We start from the raw sequence: 18,714 nt of genomic DNA on the forward strand, positions 1-18,714 counted from the left end.
CCATCTTTCTCTTCCGAATGCGAAAATATTTTGTTGAGCCCAACCTACATAGGTAGGAATGATCAACAATATAAAATAAGAGAAATCAGAACTCGAACAGAAAGGTTTAGGTGTTCGTTTTTCCCGCGCGCTGTTCGGGAGTGTAATGGTAGAGAGATAGTATGATTGTGGTTCGATATGGTCCGCAGCTCGTGGTCGTGCGGTAGCGTTCTCGCTTCCCACGCTCGGGTTCCCGGGTTCGATTTCCGGCGGGGTCAGTGATTTTCTCTGCCTCGCGATGACCGGTTGTTGCGTGATGTCCTTAGGTTAATTAGCTGTAAGTAGTTCTAAGTTCTAGGGGAGTGATGACCGTAGATGTTAAGTCCCATAGTGGTCAGAGCCGTTTGAACCATTTTTTTGTGCTTCGATGAACCCTCTGCCAAGCACTTAAATGTGAATTGCAGAGTAATCATGTAGATGTAGATGTAGAATCGTGCATCCACGCTGAGCACTATGGCACAGCTCACGACTTGAGTTCTTGGCAGCCACTGTTGTAGAAGGTGGATAGAACGCAGGGGATGTTACGGCTCCCACTACAGTCATCTACCTAGAGTTGAACATGGAATCCAGACCACCTGTCGTTTCTGGCGAATCTTCGCATCACTGAAACCTAGGTTAATGGTGGACTAAAATATTCTATGATCCGACTGGGATTCGATCTCACGACATTTTTCTCCATGTGTGTGCTTTACCTCTAGCCTATTTATCCTGTGCATTCCTCCCTGTCTATCTTTTCGTAATGGCAGCGGAGAAGTTCACCAATACTACGCCAGACCCATTATAATTGTGCACCTGTATCACAGGCGATGTAATCTGAAGATAGGAGCAGTCGGACTGGGCGATAAGAGCGCGTAACTCAGCAGTGCAAACGCGGCGTGATAAGAAAGGACACGCCCGGCCACGGAACAGAGCGACAATGGCTGCGGTGTGGCGTTCCTCTTTGACCGCTACGACAGCCCTGCTGCTGCCGCTGCTGCTGCTGCTGGAATCTTGTGTGGGCGGCGGAGCGCCCGTGGTGCGGACTCGCCAGGGCGCCGTCAGGGGGACCGCCAAGCTGTCCAGCAGTGGGCGCCACACGCTGGCCTTCTACAACATCCCCTTCGCGAAGCCGCCCGTTGGGCCATTGCGATTTAAGGTGAGCCTCATACCGGTTCGACACAGTGCTGAAACTGTCAAGGAAGATGACACAATATTTTTCACTTTTTACAGTTTTTCTGTTTCTAAGTTTAAGTTATCTACTCCAGAATACTGCCCTACTTAAAAAAGAAGAAACATTTACTATAAGACAAAGCGAACTGAAGAGCTGCTCAACATGGAACCACTGCCGTGTTTACGCTCCAGAGATATTCGATCAAGCGGCGTGCTGCCGCAATGGAAACACTAGGTTAATAATACTTCTTTGATGGGCTATGTCTGTATGTTTCGTTGGAATAACATCGAAATGAATATAAATAAAGTATTTTGTTGTGGCTCGTTCGGTACATGTAATCGTAGTAAGTGTACATGAAGTTTATTGCCACATAAATACACTGAAGTGCCAAAGAAACTGGTAAATGTGCGTAATATCGTGTAGGGCTTCGGCGAGCACCCAGAAGTGCCTCAAAACGTTTTAGAATGGACTCGACTAAAATCTGCTGGAGGGGATCGACACCATCAATCTTGCAGGGCTGTCCATAAATTTGTAAGAGTAAGAGAGGGTGGAGATCTCTTCTGAACAGTACGTTACAATGTATCCCAGATATGCTCAATAATGTTCGTGTCTGGGAAGGTTGGTGTCCAGCGGAAGTGTTCAAACTCAGAAGAGCGTTCCTGGAGCCACTCTGTAGCAATTCTGGACGTGTGGGGTGTTGCATTGACCTGCTGGATTGGCCAACTCCTTCGGAATGCGCAATGTGTGTGGTCAGACGGGATGCGTACCTACGTGTCACCTGTCAGAGTCGTATCTAGACGTATCAGGGGTCCTACTTCCCTCCAACATCACACGCTCCACACCATTACAGAGCCTCCACCAGCTTGGACAGTCCCCTGTTGACATGCTGGGTCCATCAATTCATGAGGTTGTCTCCATACCTGTACATGTTCATCTGCTCGCTACAATTACAAACGAGACTTGTACGACCAGGCAACATGTTTCCAGTCTTCAACAGTCCAATGTCGGCGTTGGCGTGCCCAGGCGAGGCGGAAAGCTTTGTGTCATGAAGTCATCACATCAACGATAGATGAATGGGCCTTCGGATTCGAAAGTTCGATGATGTTTCGTTGAGTGGTTCGCGCTCTGACACTTTTTGATGGCCCAGCATTGAAATCTGTAGCAATTTGCCGAACGGTTGCACTTCCGTCACGTTGAACGACTCTCCTCAGTCGTTGTTGGTCCGGCCACAGCTATGTCGGAGATCTGATGTTTTACCGGATTCCCGGTACACTCGTGATGAAATAGTCGTACGGAAAAATCCTCACATCATGGCTACCTTGGAGATTCTGTGTCTCATCGGTCGTGCACCGACTAGAACACCACGTCAAACTCACATCTTGATAACCAGCCATTGTAGCAGGAGTAACCGATCTAACAATCGCGCTAGACACTTATTGTCTTACATAGGCTTACCGACTGCAGCTCCGTATTCTGTCTGTTTGTATTTGAATTAGCCAATTACTTTGGTGCTTCAGCGTACTATCACTTGTAATCCTGAATGTAAAAGAAATAATACTTAACAGCAATGTCAAAACCGGTGTGACCCATAGTGATTGTAAGAACTTAAGGTTGATCAGGGTGGTGAACATTGCAATATTTAAGTCTACCGGAAAGTGGATTCTTAATTGCTGGATATTTTCAGATAATCCTGAACCATTAGAAAATTCACACCGTGATAAATGGAGGCAAAGGTACCATCTACAGACAATACTGGGATATTTTCTAATAATGGAGCGATTCTGTGTGTGTTATACACACTGAAGTGACCAAAGTCTTTGGATACCTGTTAATATCGTGTTGGACCTCCTTCTGCCCAGCGTAATGCAGCAACTCTACGTGGTAAGGATTCCATAAGTCGTTGGAGGAGTACTGCAGAAATGCTGAGCCATTCTGCCTCTGTAGTTGTCCATGACAACGAAAGGTTGCCAGTGCGGGATTTTGTTCACAAACTGACCTCTCGACTATGTCCCATAAATGTTCGATGGGATTCATGTCAGGAGATCTGGAGGACCAAATCTTTCGTTCATATTTTCCAGAATGTTCTTCAAACCAGTCGAACAGTTGTAGCTCGGTGACACGACGCATTCTCTGTTTCTAAACAAGAAGTCCATCAATGGATGCAACTGATCTCCTAGTAGCCGAACATAACCATTTCCAGTCAATGAATTGTTCACTTGGACCAGTCCATTTCATTTATACACAGTCCACACCACGATGGTGCCACCAACAGTTTGCACATAGCCTTGCTGACAACTTGGCTCCACGACTTCATGAAGTCTGCGCCACACTCGAACACTATTATCAGCTCCTACCAACTGAAATCGGGACTCACCTAGCGAGGCCAAGTTTTCCTGTCTTCTAGGGTCCAACAGATATGATCTCGAGCCCAGGAGAGGTGCTGCAGGCGATGTCGTGCTATAAGCAAAGGCAATCGCGTCGGTGGTCTGCTTTCATAGCCGATTAACGCCAAATTCTGCCGCACAGTCCTAACGGATACTATCGTCGTAATCCCATAATGACTTCTATTGTTACTTCACACAGTGTTGCTTGTCTCTTACCACTGACAAATCAACGCAAACGCCGCTGCTCTAGGTCCTCAAATGAAGGCCTTGGGCAACTGCATTGTCTGTGAAATCTGATATCTCTGCATACTCTGAATATCGTAGGTCTCAGGATATTGAATTCCCTAACGACTTTCGGAGTGGAGTGGTGTTCAATGCTTGTAGCTCCAACAATCATTCCGCATTCTAAATCTGTTAATTCCCAACGCGTGGTGATAATTGTGTCACAAACTTTTCACCTGCATGATCTGAGTAAAAATGACAGCTCCACCGATGCACCACCTTTTTGCATATTGTGTATGCAATACTACCGCCATCGGTATATATGGATAGAGCTACCCACGACTTTTGTTACCTTAGTGGATACGTTATAGTCTGTTCTCTCTTTAATCCATTACTTTAACCTTTCAACATTAAGGCACACAAAGGCAGAAATTTGGTTACTAACTAAGCAAGGAACAGACAGAAGTGAATTTATTACAACACAATTGACTACTGCGATAACAAACAGTAAATTTGAAGTAATAACTAAATGAAGACTATGGCTTCATTTCAGTTGTCATTCTGTCTACGCCATTTTAAGAAGCGACAAGAAAAAAAATTGAACGTAAAGCTAAATTAGAGAATAATCATTAAGAGTGGCAAAGATGAAAAATCATACGGTTATATTTAGACTCACGAAAGGTGATTAAACTGCGGTTCCAATTTTGTAGTTAATAAAATTCACAACAGCCTTCCACAGTCTCGAGGTATTCCTCCGAATAAATACCAACTTAGGTAATGCTGCGGGCTTTCAAAATACACTCCTGGAAATTGAAATAAGAACACCGTGAATTCATTGTCCCAGGAAGGGGAAACTTCATTGACACATTCCTGGGGTCAGATACACCACATGATCACGACGGGCACGTGCACCTTCCGCCGACCACTGGCGACAACATCGATGTACTGTGGAGACCTCACGCCCCACGTGTTGAGCAATTCGACGGTACGTCCACCCGGCCTCCCGCATGCCCACTATACGCCCTCGCTCAAAGTCCGTCAACTGCACATACGGTTCACGTCCACGCTGTCGCGGCATGCTACCAGTGTTAAAGACTGCGATGGAGCTCCGTATGCCACGGCAAACTGGCTGACACTGACGGCGGCGGCGCACAAATGCTGCGCAGCTAGCGCCATTGGACGGCCAACACCGCGGTTCCTGGTGTGTCCGCTGTGCCGTGCGTGTGATCATTGCTTGTACAGCCCTCTCGCAGTGTCCGGAGCAAGTATGGTGGGTCTGACACACCGGTGTCAATGTGTTCTTTTTTCCATTTCCAGGAGTGTACAAATGAAGCTGGTGGTGGCCCTCAGCTACGTACCCTGCGACTGACAGTTGCAATATTAAAGGTTTTGGCTGGTTTCGTTGTCTAGTGGCTGGGATAAGTAGTTACCGCATTACCTGCCAAATACTGCCGAGTCTACAGTTCAAATGGCTCAAATGGCTCTGAGAACTATGGGACTCAACATCTGCGGTCATCAGTCCCGTAGAACTTAGAATTACCTAAACCTAACTAACCTAAGGACATCACACACATCCAGGATTAGAACCTGCGACCGTCACGGTCGCGCTATTCCAGACTGAAGCACCTAGAACCGCTCGGCCACAGCGGCCGGCGAGCTACATTATACGATAAGAATCCACACATGAATCGAATGGTCGAAGGTTTCTATCACTCGGCAATTGCGAATTATGAATGTAACATGTAATTTATAAATGAAAGATTGCAATGAAATAAAATCTGCAGGTACTATCTTAATGACTTTAAATGACGAGTGCGATAGTAGAAGTACTTTTGAGAATGCGATATATTACTGCAAAACACTTATTCGTGTCTATGGTCCAGCAATTAAATAAAATATAAGTTGAATAACAGGGAAACAGTAGATTCCTACTTTACTTAATTAGTTATGAGCAACAACATACCGAGATATTCCCTTCTGAACGCATACTACGACTTCACTGCAGAAGCCACGGAAATCACACTCCGAAATACACTCCTGGAAATTCAAATAAGAACACCGTGAATTCATTGTCCCAGGAAGGGGAAACTTCATTGACACATTCCTGGGGTCAGGTACATCACATGATCACACTGACAGAACCACAGGGACATAGACACAGGCAACAGAGCATGCACAATGTCGGCACTAGTACAGTGTATATCCACCTTTCGCAGCAATGCAGGCTGCTATTCTCCCATGGAGACGATCGTAGAGATGCTGGATGTAGTCCTGTGAAACGGCTTGCCATGCCATTTCCACCTGGCGCCTGAGTTGGACCAGCGTTCGTGCTGGACGTGCAGACCGCGTGAGAAGACGCTTCATCCAGTCCCAAACATGCTCAATGGGGGACAGATCCGGAGATCTTGCTGGCCAGGGTAGTTGACTTACACCTTCTAGAGCACGTTGGGTGGCACGGGATACATGCGGACGTGCATTGTCCTGTTGGAACAGCAAGTTCCCTTGCCGGTCTAGGAATGGTAGAACGATGGGTTCGATGACGGTTTGGATGTACCGTGCACTATTCAGTGTCCCCTCGACGATCACCAAAGGTGTACGGCCAGTGAGGAGATCGCTCCCCACACCATGATGCCGAGTGTTGGCCCTGTGTGCCTCGGTCGTATGCAGTCCTGATTGTGGCGCTCACCTGCACGGCGCCAAACACGCATACGACCATCACTGGCACCAAGGCAGAAGCGACTCTCATCGCTGAAGACGATGCGTCTCCATTCGTCCCTCCATTCACGCCTGTCGCGACACCACTGGAGGCGGGCTGCGCGATGTTGGGGCGTGAGCGGAAGACGGCCTAACGGTGTGCGGGACCGTAGCCCAGCTTGATGGAGACGGTTGCGAATGGTCCTCGCCGATACCCCAGGAGCAACAGTGTCCCTAATTTGCTGGGAAGTGGCGGTGCGGTCCCCTACGGCACTGCGTAGGATCCTACGGTCTTGGCGTGCATCCGTGTGTCGCTGCAGTCCGGTTCCAGGTCGACGGGCACGTGCACCTACCGCCGACCACTGGCGACAACATCGATGTACTGTGGAGACCTCACGCCCCACGTGTTGAGCAATTTGGTGGTACGTCCACCCGGCCTCCCGCATGCCCACTATACGCCCTCGCTCAAAGTCCGTCAACTGCACATACGGTTCACGTCCACGCTGTCGCGGCATGCTACCAGTGTTAAAGACTGTGATGGAGCTCCGTATGCCACGGCAAACTGGCTGACACTGACGGCGGCGGTCCACAAATGCTGCGCAGCTAGCGCCATTGGACGGCCAACACCGCGGTTCCTGGTGTGTCCGCTGTGCCGTGCGTGTGATCATTGCTTGTACAGCCCTCTCGCAGTGTCCGGAGCAAGTATGGTGGGTCTGACACACCGGTGTCAATGTGTTCTTTTTTCCATTTCCAGGAGTGTATTTCTAACCTCCGCGAACACGCGCAAACTGCTCCACTGTCCAAGTCTTTCTTCCGACTGTCCATCCGTCTCCGTACTGTCCCGGACTTCCTGTCTTGTACCGTACTCCCAGAACTCCCTCGTCTCCTCTGTCGAAACGATGCTCCCCTCCCACCTCCATCCAGTCTCCCCATTCACGAGCGCTGTGATTGACTATAACGCTTGCGCCATGTCTTCCAGCTAAATGCACCCTCACAAACATGATGAAATACGTTCGAAATACTCGATCTACTTTTAAATAACATTAAATTAATTAAATATTCCTATGACTGGACCATAAATACACTCTAACACACATGATTAAATATATAAACAAATTAAATAAATATATATCAAAGGAATAGAATTAAAGGTAGGCCAGTAGCTTAATGCTTCTGTGCTTTCTAAAACACAGTAAATAGTTAACCAATTTGTTCATGAATAGTATATATCGGATATAAACAAAGTCGGAGACGAATAAATATCTTTATAAGCATGCTGCTGCCGTTTTTTCGTGTCTTTGTGGAGTACTTATGGCCTGCCTCGATCAACAATAATCGGCCGCTTTGACCTCCAATAACTCATGTACTATTCAAGTTACATGCCTGTAATTTATACCAATTTGGGTTTACGCTAATAGCTTTCTAAAGACACGTCGATCGACAGAATCGGATGAAGTGTTTAGATTTTGGAAATTCGTTGCTTGGTATTGCTTGCATAATTTAATGTCAGATACTAAACTTTAAACTAATAATGATACTGAAAATCTGATTACACCATCAGAATCGTCGTGCAAATAATGATAATGTACATGTTTCTTTTTGAGGTATCATGGTTCCTCTGGCTACTATTAATTTCTATATGAACTCTGGAATGTCTGCCATTACGGTTTCACAAAGTCCGCCATCTTTGGCACTCCCGGTATAGAAATCTTCTTCATCGACACAAAGCACCGTCCTTGCCACAGCGTCAACATGGAATTCCCAGCCACGCAATCAGTCTGGACCATGCGCTGGGGCTCTTGCTCAGCTTACGTTCGGCACCACGTGTTTGCTGCCGGGCTCCAGCTTGTCCAGCGGCCTGTTCGGCCACGCCAACTCCGAACTTAGAATATCTTCAGGGGGCCACAACTCGCCCATTACCTTGCACCATCGCGTGGTCATAATCATGTCAAAATTTTTTCACATGTATCACCTGAGTACAAATGACAGCTCCGTCAACCCACCACTTTTTTTTGATATTGTGTATGCAATACTAACGCCATCTGTATATGTGAATATCGCTATCCCATGACTGTTGTTAGCTTAGTGTATGCGTTATAGCCTGTTCTCTCTTTAATCCATAACTCTAATCTTTCAACATTAAGTCCCACAAAGGCAGAAATTGGGTTACTAACTAAGCAAGGAATAGACAGAAGTGAATTTATTACAACACACTTGACTACTGCGATGACAAACAGTAAATCTGAAATAATAAGTAAATGAAGAATATGGCTTCATTTCAATTGACATTTAATCTGATGTTCTGTCCAGGCGATTTTAAGGAACGGCAAGAAAAAATTAAACGTAAAGCTATATTATTTACATCATTAAGAGTGACAGAGATGAAAAATCATAAGTTTATGTTTAGACTCATGAAAGATAATTAAACCGCGGATCCAATTTCGCAGTTAATAAAATTCACAACAGCCTTCCACAGTCTCGAGGTATTCCTCCGAATAAATACCAACTTGGGTAACTGCGCCATAGTCAGTATACGTGTGTTGGGGATGCGATATATTTGTCTTTGTCCAAGAATTTTGGTTTTCTTATGTGGCTAACAAGATTTCCCACTAGCCCTTCAATACTTTTATGATATTTCGGTACTATTGAATCGACTTACAGGAAAGCTACAAAGTCAACAACGACATATGTCAGGATGACAGATCAAAGAAATAGTTATTTTTTGAACAGCGAATTTTACGTTCTTTTAGACCATAACAGACGGGCGATAGCTGCATTTATGGCTTGGTGTTTTGACTTTTAAATTAACGAAGTTCTGCTGACATATACGTCAAAGCCGTGCTTAATACAAGTAAAGATTGATTAGCACACGTCGAAAACATTATTTTTGGTATAACGTGTAACAACTGGTTTTCGTCTGAATAAACCACTAGTCGCTTTAATTGTGATGTTTTCATTTTACATAAAAATGTAATGTAGCATGCGGAGTTTGAAATTATGTCATTTCGATCGCATACGTTACGAATCGCTTATTATGACAACTTTAAAATTAAATCACTTAGAATAATTACCTTGTAAGTCTCTTCGCTAACAAAATCTGTGAAGATTTTCACTAAGTTGGTATTTCCTTGTATCGATCATAATATCGCTGAAATTGCTACCTGCTAACATATTTATCCAAGTCGTCGCCGGGGTATTTATGTGCATGTTACTTCTAAATACCTGAATCCACCTCTGCTCAGGGCAGTTCCTGTCTCCCCTAATTTACACACCATCGACTAACTAGACTTTAACTATTCTCTTTAATTTCCCATCTTTTATGGCGTTTTGGTGTCATTATTTTTTTATTATCAGCAGTCGCAGCTTCTCACAAAGTAACAACACGCACTACTTTGAACAAATACATGACTATACCTGGACGCGAAACCAAATTACTTCCCCCTACGGCCTGGTGTAGCTATCGCGTCGTCGAGTAGTACAGCTCACTTATCTGTTGTGATCATTTTATCACTTTTTTAGTTTCTCGGTGTGACCGATTGTTACACGGCAGAAAAAGGTCAGAACACTACAGAAAGAGGCTCTCTTGACGATATACTAAGTATATATATATATATATATATATATATATATATATATATATATATATATATATATAGACAAGCAAATGATACTCTAAATAATCGTATACAGATACTGAAGTAATATTGTTGTCACAGGAGAAAGTAATAGGTTCGTTGCAGTTCATGTTAGTTATTTTTTTCTGTAGTAGGTGTCGCAGTTGTGGCGATAACATGAAGTATGGTTCATAATGTTCCTACTACGATACTTAAGTTGCTACTGCGCTCTAAGGATGCACACTACTTTCATCATTCTCTTTTGTGGCACTGTGGTACAATACCAAACCTCTTCACAAGCCACGCTTTTTGTGACGTTTGCAACGTTTGTACTGTATACATTATGTAAATAGTCATGGACAAAGTGCCTGTGACATATATGTCTGCTTGTGTATCAACACCTATATTCCTCAAGCTACCTTATAGCGTGTGGCGAAGGGTAGTTTCTGAATCTTCCCACCTTTCATCATCCAATCATGATTGATTGGCGGGAAGAACGAACCGGTAAGTCTCCATGTGGGATCGAGTATCTCTAATTTTATCTTCACTGTCTTTTCGCTGGATGTACTCAGAAGGAGGCCATTTATTTGTTGACTTTTGTAGGAACAGACGCTCTCGGAACTTAAGCAGTTAACAACACCGTCATGCAGATAGCCTCCTTTGCAGCTTGTGCCGCTGGAGTTGATTGATCATCTCCGTCACGCTTTCGAGAATGTTAAATGAACTTGTAACGAAATGCCCTCCTCTTATTTGGCTCTTCTCTATTTCCTCTGTCAGTCCTATCTGTTACGAGTCCTATACTAACCAGCAACATTTAAATATTGGTCGAACGAGGGATTTCTAAGCTTCCTCCTTTGTTGATGGACTACATCTGCTAAGCATTCTACCACTGAAACTGGTTGGCATTAGCCATGCCATTGTTGTATGTTGTCGTTCCACTTTAAATCGCTCCGTACGCATACTCCTAGTTAGTTTATGAAAGTAACTGCTTCCAGTGACTGATGTGCAGTAGTATAGTCATACACTAACAAGTCTTTCAGTCTATGCATACACATGACGCTACATTTGCTTACATTGAGGGTCAGTTGCCACGCCCTGCATTAAGCGTCAATCCTCAGTAGGACCTCTTGCATTTCGCTCCATTGGTCCAGCGTCGCGACTTCTGTGTCTACAACAATATTATTCGCTAATAATGTCGTGGAACTTTAGACGTCATCCGCAAGGTCATGTATATAAAACACGAAAAGTAATAGTCCTACAACACTCTCTTGGGGTATGTCCGAAGTTACTTTTACGTCTGAAGAGTTCGCGCCGTTGAGAATGAAATACCGTGTTCTGTTCCCTAGAAACTCTTCAGTCCAATCATACGCTCGTACTTCGTTCATTAGGCGGCAATGTGGAACTATATCGAATGTTTCCGTAAATCAAGAATTTCAAGTGTCTACGTGAGCGCCCGTATCTTCTGCTTTCCCGGTCTCGTGGAGTAACATAGCTCTCCAGAAAGTATAGAGCATGTTCCAAAATTCTACACCTGACCTACGCATGAGATACAGGTCTATAGTTTTATGCCTGCGTTCGGAGACCCTTACTTGAAAATGGGAACAACCTGTGGTTCTCTTCAATCATCACTACTCTAGAGACGTACTGCACTTGATGCCGGAAGAGGGGCAAATGCTTTCACATACCCTACGTAGAATCATATTTGTATCATGTCAGGTCCAGTTGACAGATTTCACTTGTTTTTCGTTCGTTTTGTCGTCCGTGCGACGATTTAGAGGAGGTACGACAGTGCAATCTTTTGTGAAACAATTTTGGATAAATGCGTTTAATATTTCAGCCTTTTCTGTGTGCTCCTCTCTTTCAAAGCTACTATGGTCACAGAGCATATGTACATATGGTTTCGATCCGTTTATTGATTAAACATAAGACAAAAACTTCTTTGGGTACTGTGTCAGGTAGGTATACAGAATTATAGATTCGAAAACGTTGAGCGCTTCACGTATTGCTCTCCTTAAGTTTTAGCTTAGTTTGGTTGCTTTTTGCCCCTGTGCAGTGAAACTCTATTTGCTTTCATAGCAGCTTCCAAACGGTGCTGCCGAATTATGGCCCGTCTTTTCCATCCTTCACAACTTTGCTCGGCGCGTAGTCTCTGAAATGTACTGTACGGTGCTCTTCAATTTTGTCCATTGATATCCAACGTTGTTAATGGTAGAGATGAACTTTTTATTCTGACCGATTATGTAATCTGTTTCATGTCGCTTTTGTTAAGCAGGAAGATCGTCTTGCCTTTCTATGTCTTGTTATAATCAGATTTATTCAATGATGCTGTAACGGCCTTATGATAACTGATTTTCTGTGCGGAAAACTTCAGCATATCTAAGATCTTATCTTGACGAGCAGCTTCCCTGATAAACTGCTCAAGGTAATTTTCGGATAACGTTCGGCTTGACAAATATCAACACACCACCATAATGTTGACGGGCATACTAACGGCTTGTAACACTTCCACTGATGTTACCGTACCAGTGTTCAACAGCGGTTGTTATCAATGCATCAGATACCAGTTAGAAAACGATCTCGCTTTAGCTGGTTGTATCAAGGTGATCGCACAGTTTAGTCCGATCACTGTGCCGTCAGTTCGAATATAGAACAGCAGAATGATGACACGAGTACTCATAATATCTGATCGATCCACAAGTTATGCTCACTTTCGGTAATTATTCGATAAGTACATTAATATGTTAGTCACAATGAAGTCATCGTTCCTAGCAATGAAATTTAGGTAGTTAATTTGCAGTAAACGTCCCCAGTGTCTCCAACACACACGTGTCATACGGTTCTGCAACGATTGTGTAAAGGGGGGATGTATGATGGTGTTTCATTCATTTATAGTTGGAAAACTTGATTAAAACAATTCCTAAGGACGTTAAATACTGACGAGAAGTCTGAGAGCGCTACATCTACCATATTCTGTAAACCGTGTAGAAAGAGGGAGAGCTGAGTTAAACCGACAGGACCGTGTTTTGACCACTCGGTAGAAATAGGAACATGTTGTCTTAGCTCCGCCAACAGTGTACGATGTGTAAGGTCACCACCAAACAAAGCTTGCACGTACAACATGAGTATAAAAGACAATACGAACAGTAACGGTGGAGTCGGTGGTGTTGCCGGCCGATGTGGCCAAGCGGTTCTAGGCGCTTCAGTCTGGAACCACGCGACCGCAACGGTCGCAGGTTCGAATCCTGCCTCCGACATGGATGTGTGTGATCTAAATCTACATCTACATTTATACACCGCAAGCCACCCAACGATGTGTGGCGGAGGGCACTTTACGTGCCACTGTCATTACCTCCTTTTTCTGTTCCAATCGCGTATGGTTCGCGGGAAGAACGACTGTCTGAAAGCCTCCGTGCGCGCTCGAATCACTCTAATTTTACTTTCGTGATCTCCTCGGGAGGTATAAGTAGGGGGAAGCAATATATTCAATTTCTCGTCCAGAAACGCACCCTCTCGAAACCTGGACAGCAACCTACACCGTGATGCAGAGCGCCTCTCTTGCAGAGTCTGCCACTTGAGTTTGCTAAACATCTCCGTAACGCTATCACGGTTACCAAATAACCCTGTGACTTCCTTAGGTTAGTTAGGTTTAAGTAGTTCTAAGTTCTAGGGGACTGATGACCTCAGATGTTAAGTCCCATATTGCTCAGAGCCATTTGAACAATTTTGAATGGTGGTGTTTCTTAATGGGAAAAATAGGAAGACTCCACACCAAACAGGCACTGCAGTCCAAAGCAGATCTGTGTGCCTCAGGGTCAGGGTCCATTCACGTCCATCACCCAAACATTCTTTCATCATTATTCTGTACCACCCAACAGCAAAAATCGCGAACTATAAAAGCTCCGCTCACTTCATCCGACACAGAACTCGGTAAGATTTTTGCTGCATCTCTCTCTTCCAATATGTTGAAAGCAAATACCGTCTGTATGATGGCATCGAGCACATGTTGTGATCCTATGAAATATACAGGTATTGATCCATTAGAGCTGGTAGCCAGTGATCGAAGTAGCTTGCACATACCATTGTAAAGTTTCAACACTTGTACTGTAGGAGGACTATATCCCCCGGACTATCAGCTGCACGGGAGGGTCCCTATTTTGTTGTTTGATACATTGCTTTTTTCTACTGTAACATGCTTTGTACACTGCCATACATTTTGTTTTTTCCTCCACGACTTCGAGGTCTGTGTCAGAACCTAAACTGAAATTAACACATTTCGATCCATTGACTCTCACTGTAAACTAGACGCCGCACGGTATAAAACATGTTTCTCATAGACCACAACACACACACTGGGTGATTTTATATAAAAGACAGTTACAACATATGGAAACTGGAAGAGTTTTGCGGCGTTGTGCAAATTTTCCGAACTGATGGCCTCTACATTTAAACTCATCTTTCACAGTGCCAGAAGATCCGATGGCTCAGTGTTCCATTTCGATTGATTCCTCATACTGCACTCATGTGCGCGATCACTGTTTTGGTGTCTGTCATCCTTGCAAGATATTGCCTCTTCTCCAAGACTTTCTCCATCTCAAACAAGTGATCTCAGTCAGTGATTAGGTGGTAATCAACAGTGTACCAGTGAACGGATAGGATGGAAAAAGACACCGTCGATGTACTGTAACAAATAACGCAATTTTAGGAATTTCACGGTAATTTCAAAACCAACCAATGACGCCGCAGCGTGCTCTCTAATTTCTGTATCAACGCTAAACCTCTCCTCCTCTAGTTTGTGAGTGCCATTGCGAATGTAGACAGATGAATGTGCAGTACGTCCATTCATTGTTAATTTTCAAACAGACACAGCAAAGTATACCAGACAGCGATGTACATATTTCTAGCACTTTGAGCAGAGTAGGTAATTTACGATCTTTCTGTATGTGGATGGGAGTCACAGGGCCTTCTGGCATTCTTAGGAGAAAGTTAGAAACTGAAAGGAAAGATCTCCTCGCGTTCGTGGAGGTATGTTCCGTCTATGCAACTAGTTGAAGACAGTTCGTTTATTGCCATACGATTTTCGCTTCTCCTACTTGGGAAACATCATCAGAAGCGATTTCCAGCACTGTTAACTCATTTGTGTGGCTCCTGGAGACGTTTTCTTAGTTTCCACGATCCAGCTGGCCGCTTTCTGGTGTTCTTTCACCCACAGTTGTCACACCTCTTATATCAGTTGCACTTTCCATTTTATGATCGACATATATTGATCAAAATGTGTTGATCACAAAACGGAAAGTGCAAGTGATGTATGCAACGTGACAACTGTGGGTGAAAGAACGCCAGAAAGCGGCAAGCCGAAGTATGGAAACTAGTGAATACATGTCCAGGAACTACATGCATGATTTAATATGAGCGTGTATATTTTTATGACTTATAGCTTTTTGTATAATAGTCATCATAGAAACACGGGTAATATGAAATGTTCAGTATGAACATTTTGCAACAGTAGCATTTAGTTAGCATAAGATTTATGAGAAAACCTGTCATTAACATTATACAAAATTGGCTTTCCACACTTCAATTTTTCACGCATAAACCAGCTCCTAAAAGTTTGAGCGGTCTCTCCCTTATTTTGATCCTTATACAGGGTGTAACAAAAAGGTACGGCCAAACTTTCAGGAAACATTGCTCACACACAAAGAAAGAAAATATGTTATGTGGACATGTGTCCGGAAACGCTTACTTTCCATGTTAGAGCTCATTTTATTACTTCTCTTCAAATCACATTAATCGTGGAATGGAAACACACAGCGACAGAACGTACCAGCGTGACTTCAAACACTTTGTTACAGGAAATGTTCAAAATATCCTCCGTTACCGGGGATACTTGCATCCACCCTCCGTCGCATGGAATCCCTGATGCGCTGATGTAGTCCTGGAGAATGGCGTATTGTATCACAGCCGTCCACAATACGAGCACGAAGAGTCTCTACATTTGGTACGGGGGTTGCGTAGACAAGAGCTTTCAAATGCCCCCATAAATGAAAGTCAAGAGGGTTGAGGTCAGGAGAGCGTGGAGGCCATGGAATTGGTCCGCCTCTACCACTCCATCGGTCACCGAATCTGTTGTTGAGAAGCGTACGAACACTTCGACTGAAATGTGCAGGAGCTCCATCGTGCATGAACCACATGTTGTGTCGTACTTGAAAAGGCACATGTTCTATCAGCACAGGTAGACTATCCCGTATGAAATTATGATAACGTGCTCCATTGAGCGTAGGTGGAAGGACATGGGGCCCAATCAAGACATCACCAACAATTCCTGCCCAAACAATGAGTCGCATGTCAACACAAGCACCGAAGTCGGCATTACCTTCCTACATTTGGGCCAACTGGCGCTAAATTGAGGAAGTACAGTTAATACTGACGAAACTAAAATGAGCTGTAACATGGAAATTAAGCGTTTCCGGACACATATCCACATAGCATCTTTTCTTTATTTGTGTGTGAGGAATGTTTCCTGAAACTTTGGCCGTACCTATTTGTAACACCCTGAATACAGTGCTAGTATCGCGTACACAAGGTATAAATGGGCGGTGTATAGGCTGATGTGTCTCCTCCCCCCCCAATCTGCCCTCGGCTGCGGTATATCACATTTGTGCCAATTTTTTAGTGCACTGTTCAAGTGAATGTTCAGTGCTCTTCGACTTTCTAAAGTGTTGCGAACAGAAACCATTGCTGTCGCTGGGTGTAAATTTTATATCTCTTGCGAACAGAAACCAAACTGTCACTTCCACTCTATGAGGCCATCTGGCTGCCTGGTACAGCAACTTTATATAGAGTATTTGAATTAAAAATAGTCTCGGTTACTGTTTATTCCTTTACTAACAAAACCTGGGGCATCTTAAAATATTCTTAAAATCTGAAGATGATCTGAAGACGCCCTATGAAGGCGAAATGCGCTGTTCATAAAAGAATAAGTTAGAGCCGAGACAATTTTTAATTCGACTGTAAAACTGTCATGCAACTAGCACTGAACCAGAGTTCTCAAGCACAGTCATGTGATACCTGATATACTTAGCTACTTCACCAATATCAGCATCGCCTCTGTTTCAATGAATAATAGGGAAATTAACATTGATCGGTTTCTGAGGATAATCACGAAGGCCCACCATGGCGAATGGCATCAGAATGAGATAGCTGGCATCTTAAGCTGCATCAGGTTTCAGTCCGTTCTCTGATCACCATCCCTGACACATGTACCATCCCTCCCTCCCCCCATGTAAGGAAATTGTTTTGTCTGTGAATTGTTTTTAAAGTGCCAAAATAAATGAGTAATATTTACTAACGAGGTAACATAATGTGAAAGAAAAAGAAAATACGTCAGATTGTTACGAAAACCTAGGTATCAAAATTAAAATGACCAACGGTTTATTTAGACAAAGCGTGTATTGAAAACATAATGTAGTATTGCGTGAATAAATGCCAATTGTTGAACTAGTCGGGGAAGCAGAGTATCTTGATTTCGGAAATACAACTTAGCTTATAAGTTCAGGAACCCTTTTCCTCTTATAGTTAGGCACCCAATTATTTGAAAATCCTTTCTCAACCCACTCTTATGCCACTTGCACCAAATTGATGAGAATATTTTGTGCTTTTACTTACATTGACGTCTTTGCCGTAATCCTGGTTAGAGCCCCCATTACATTACAGGTGAACCAAGATTTCTTAACAAGGTGCTGCTCCTCGATCTCTCCTCCTCTGTAATCATTTGTGACAGGCAAAGCCTAGATCTTTGAGGTGTCTAAAAGAACCAAAGAAAGACTGATCTAGCATGCTGGTTAATGCAGAATATATACAAGAAAAGAACAGTTAGGCACTACATAATGGTTTCTATGCCAGAAGCACTTCACGGTTCAGAACATGTGCTACTGATTAAGAAAGGAGAAATAGATGAACCAGAGAAGAAATTTAGAGGACGACGCTCAGACCGAAAAAAAGAATGTGTGGTACAGAGAAGAAGAGTATAAACGAAGATCTATATAGCACGCAGAGAAGTTCACACAAGACATGGCTGAAATTTTATGGGCATTAGTTCAGAATGAGTGAGTGCAGACTGACATACTAAATTTAAAACTATACGACCACAAAACGGGTTGAGGAAATAAGAATAAGGGACATGGAAGAAGTTGGGATACCCCCACCAGGGTAGCCGAGAGCGCTAATGCGCCGCTTCCTGTACTTTGGTAGACGCACTGGCCCCAGATCGAAACCGCCCAGTTGATTAACGACGAAGACCGGTTTGCCGGCCAGTGTGGTTTTTAGGCGGTTTTCCCCATCCTGCTAGGTGAATACCAGGCTGTCCCCACGTTCCACCTCAGTTACACAACTCACAGGCATTTGAAAACGTACGCACTATTCCTAGGCTTTCACTAGGCACAGACGGCTGGGGTACTCTAATTCTGTCCCGGGGGGTTCAGGGTGGCGGCAGGAAGGGCATCCGGCAACCCTCTGCAACTAACACTGCCAAATCAATAGTAACACCGCCGACCCCTCGTGAAAAATTGAAGAAGTTGGGATCCCTCACAAAGTGACAAAGAGGTATTTCAAATTA

General features: G+C 44.0%; 1 protein-coding gene across 4 annotated transcripts in view; it reads left to right on the forward strand.

Annotated features, from left to right (window-relative positions):
* Positions 1-842: 842 nt before the first annotated feature.
* Positions 843-18,714, forward strand: part of LOC126355184 (venom carboxylesterase-6-like) — a 345,553-nt gene continuing 327,681 nt past the window's right edge. For 3 of the 4 annotated variants that reach the window (XM_050005403.1, XM_050005402.1, XM_050005401.1), the window contains exon 1: positions 952-1,174. In XM_050005403.1, the coding sequence (XP_049861360.1) occupies positions 956-1,174 (219 nt within the window). In that variant the 5' untranslated portion in view covers positions 952-955. Of the gene's footprint in view, positions 1,175-18,714 lie in introns of all 4 variants that reach the window. The other variant, XM_050005405.1, reaches the window with a different exon arrangement.

This window comes from Schistocerca gregaria, chromosome 3 (assembly GCF_023897955.1).
Source record: "Schistocerca gregaria isolate iqSchGreg1 chromosome 3, iqSchGreg1.2, whole genome shotgun sequence".
Taxonomy (NCBI): Eukaryota; Metazoa; Arthropoda; class Insecta; order Orthoptera; family Acrididae; genus Schistocerca; species Schistocerca gregaria.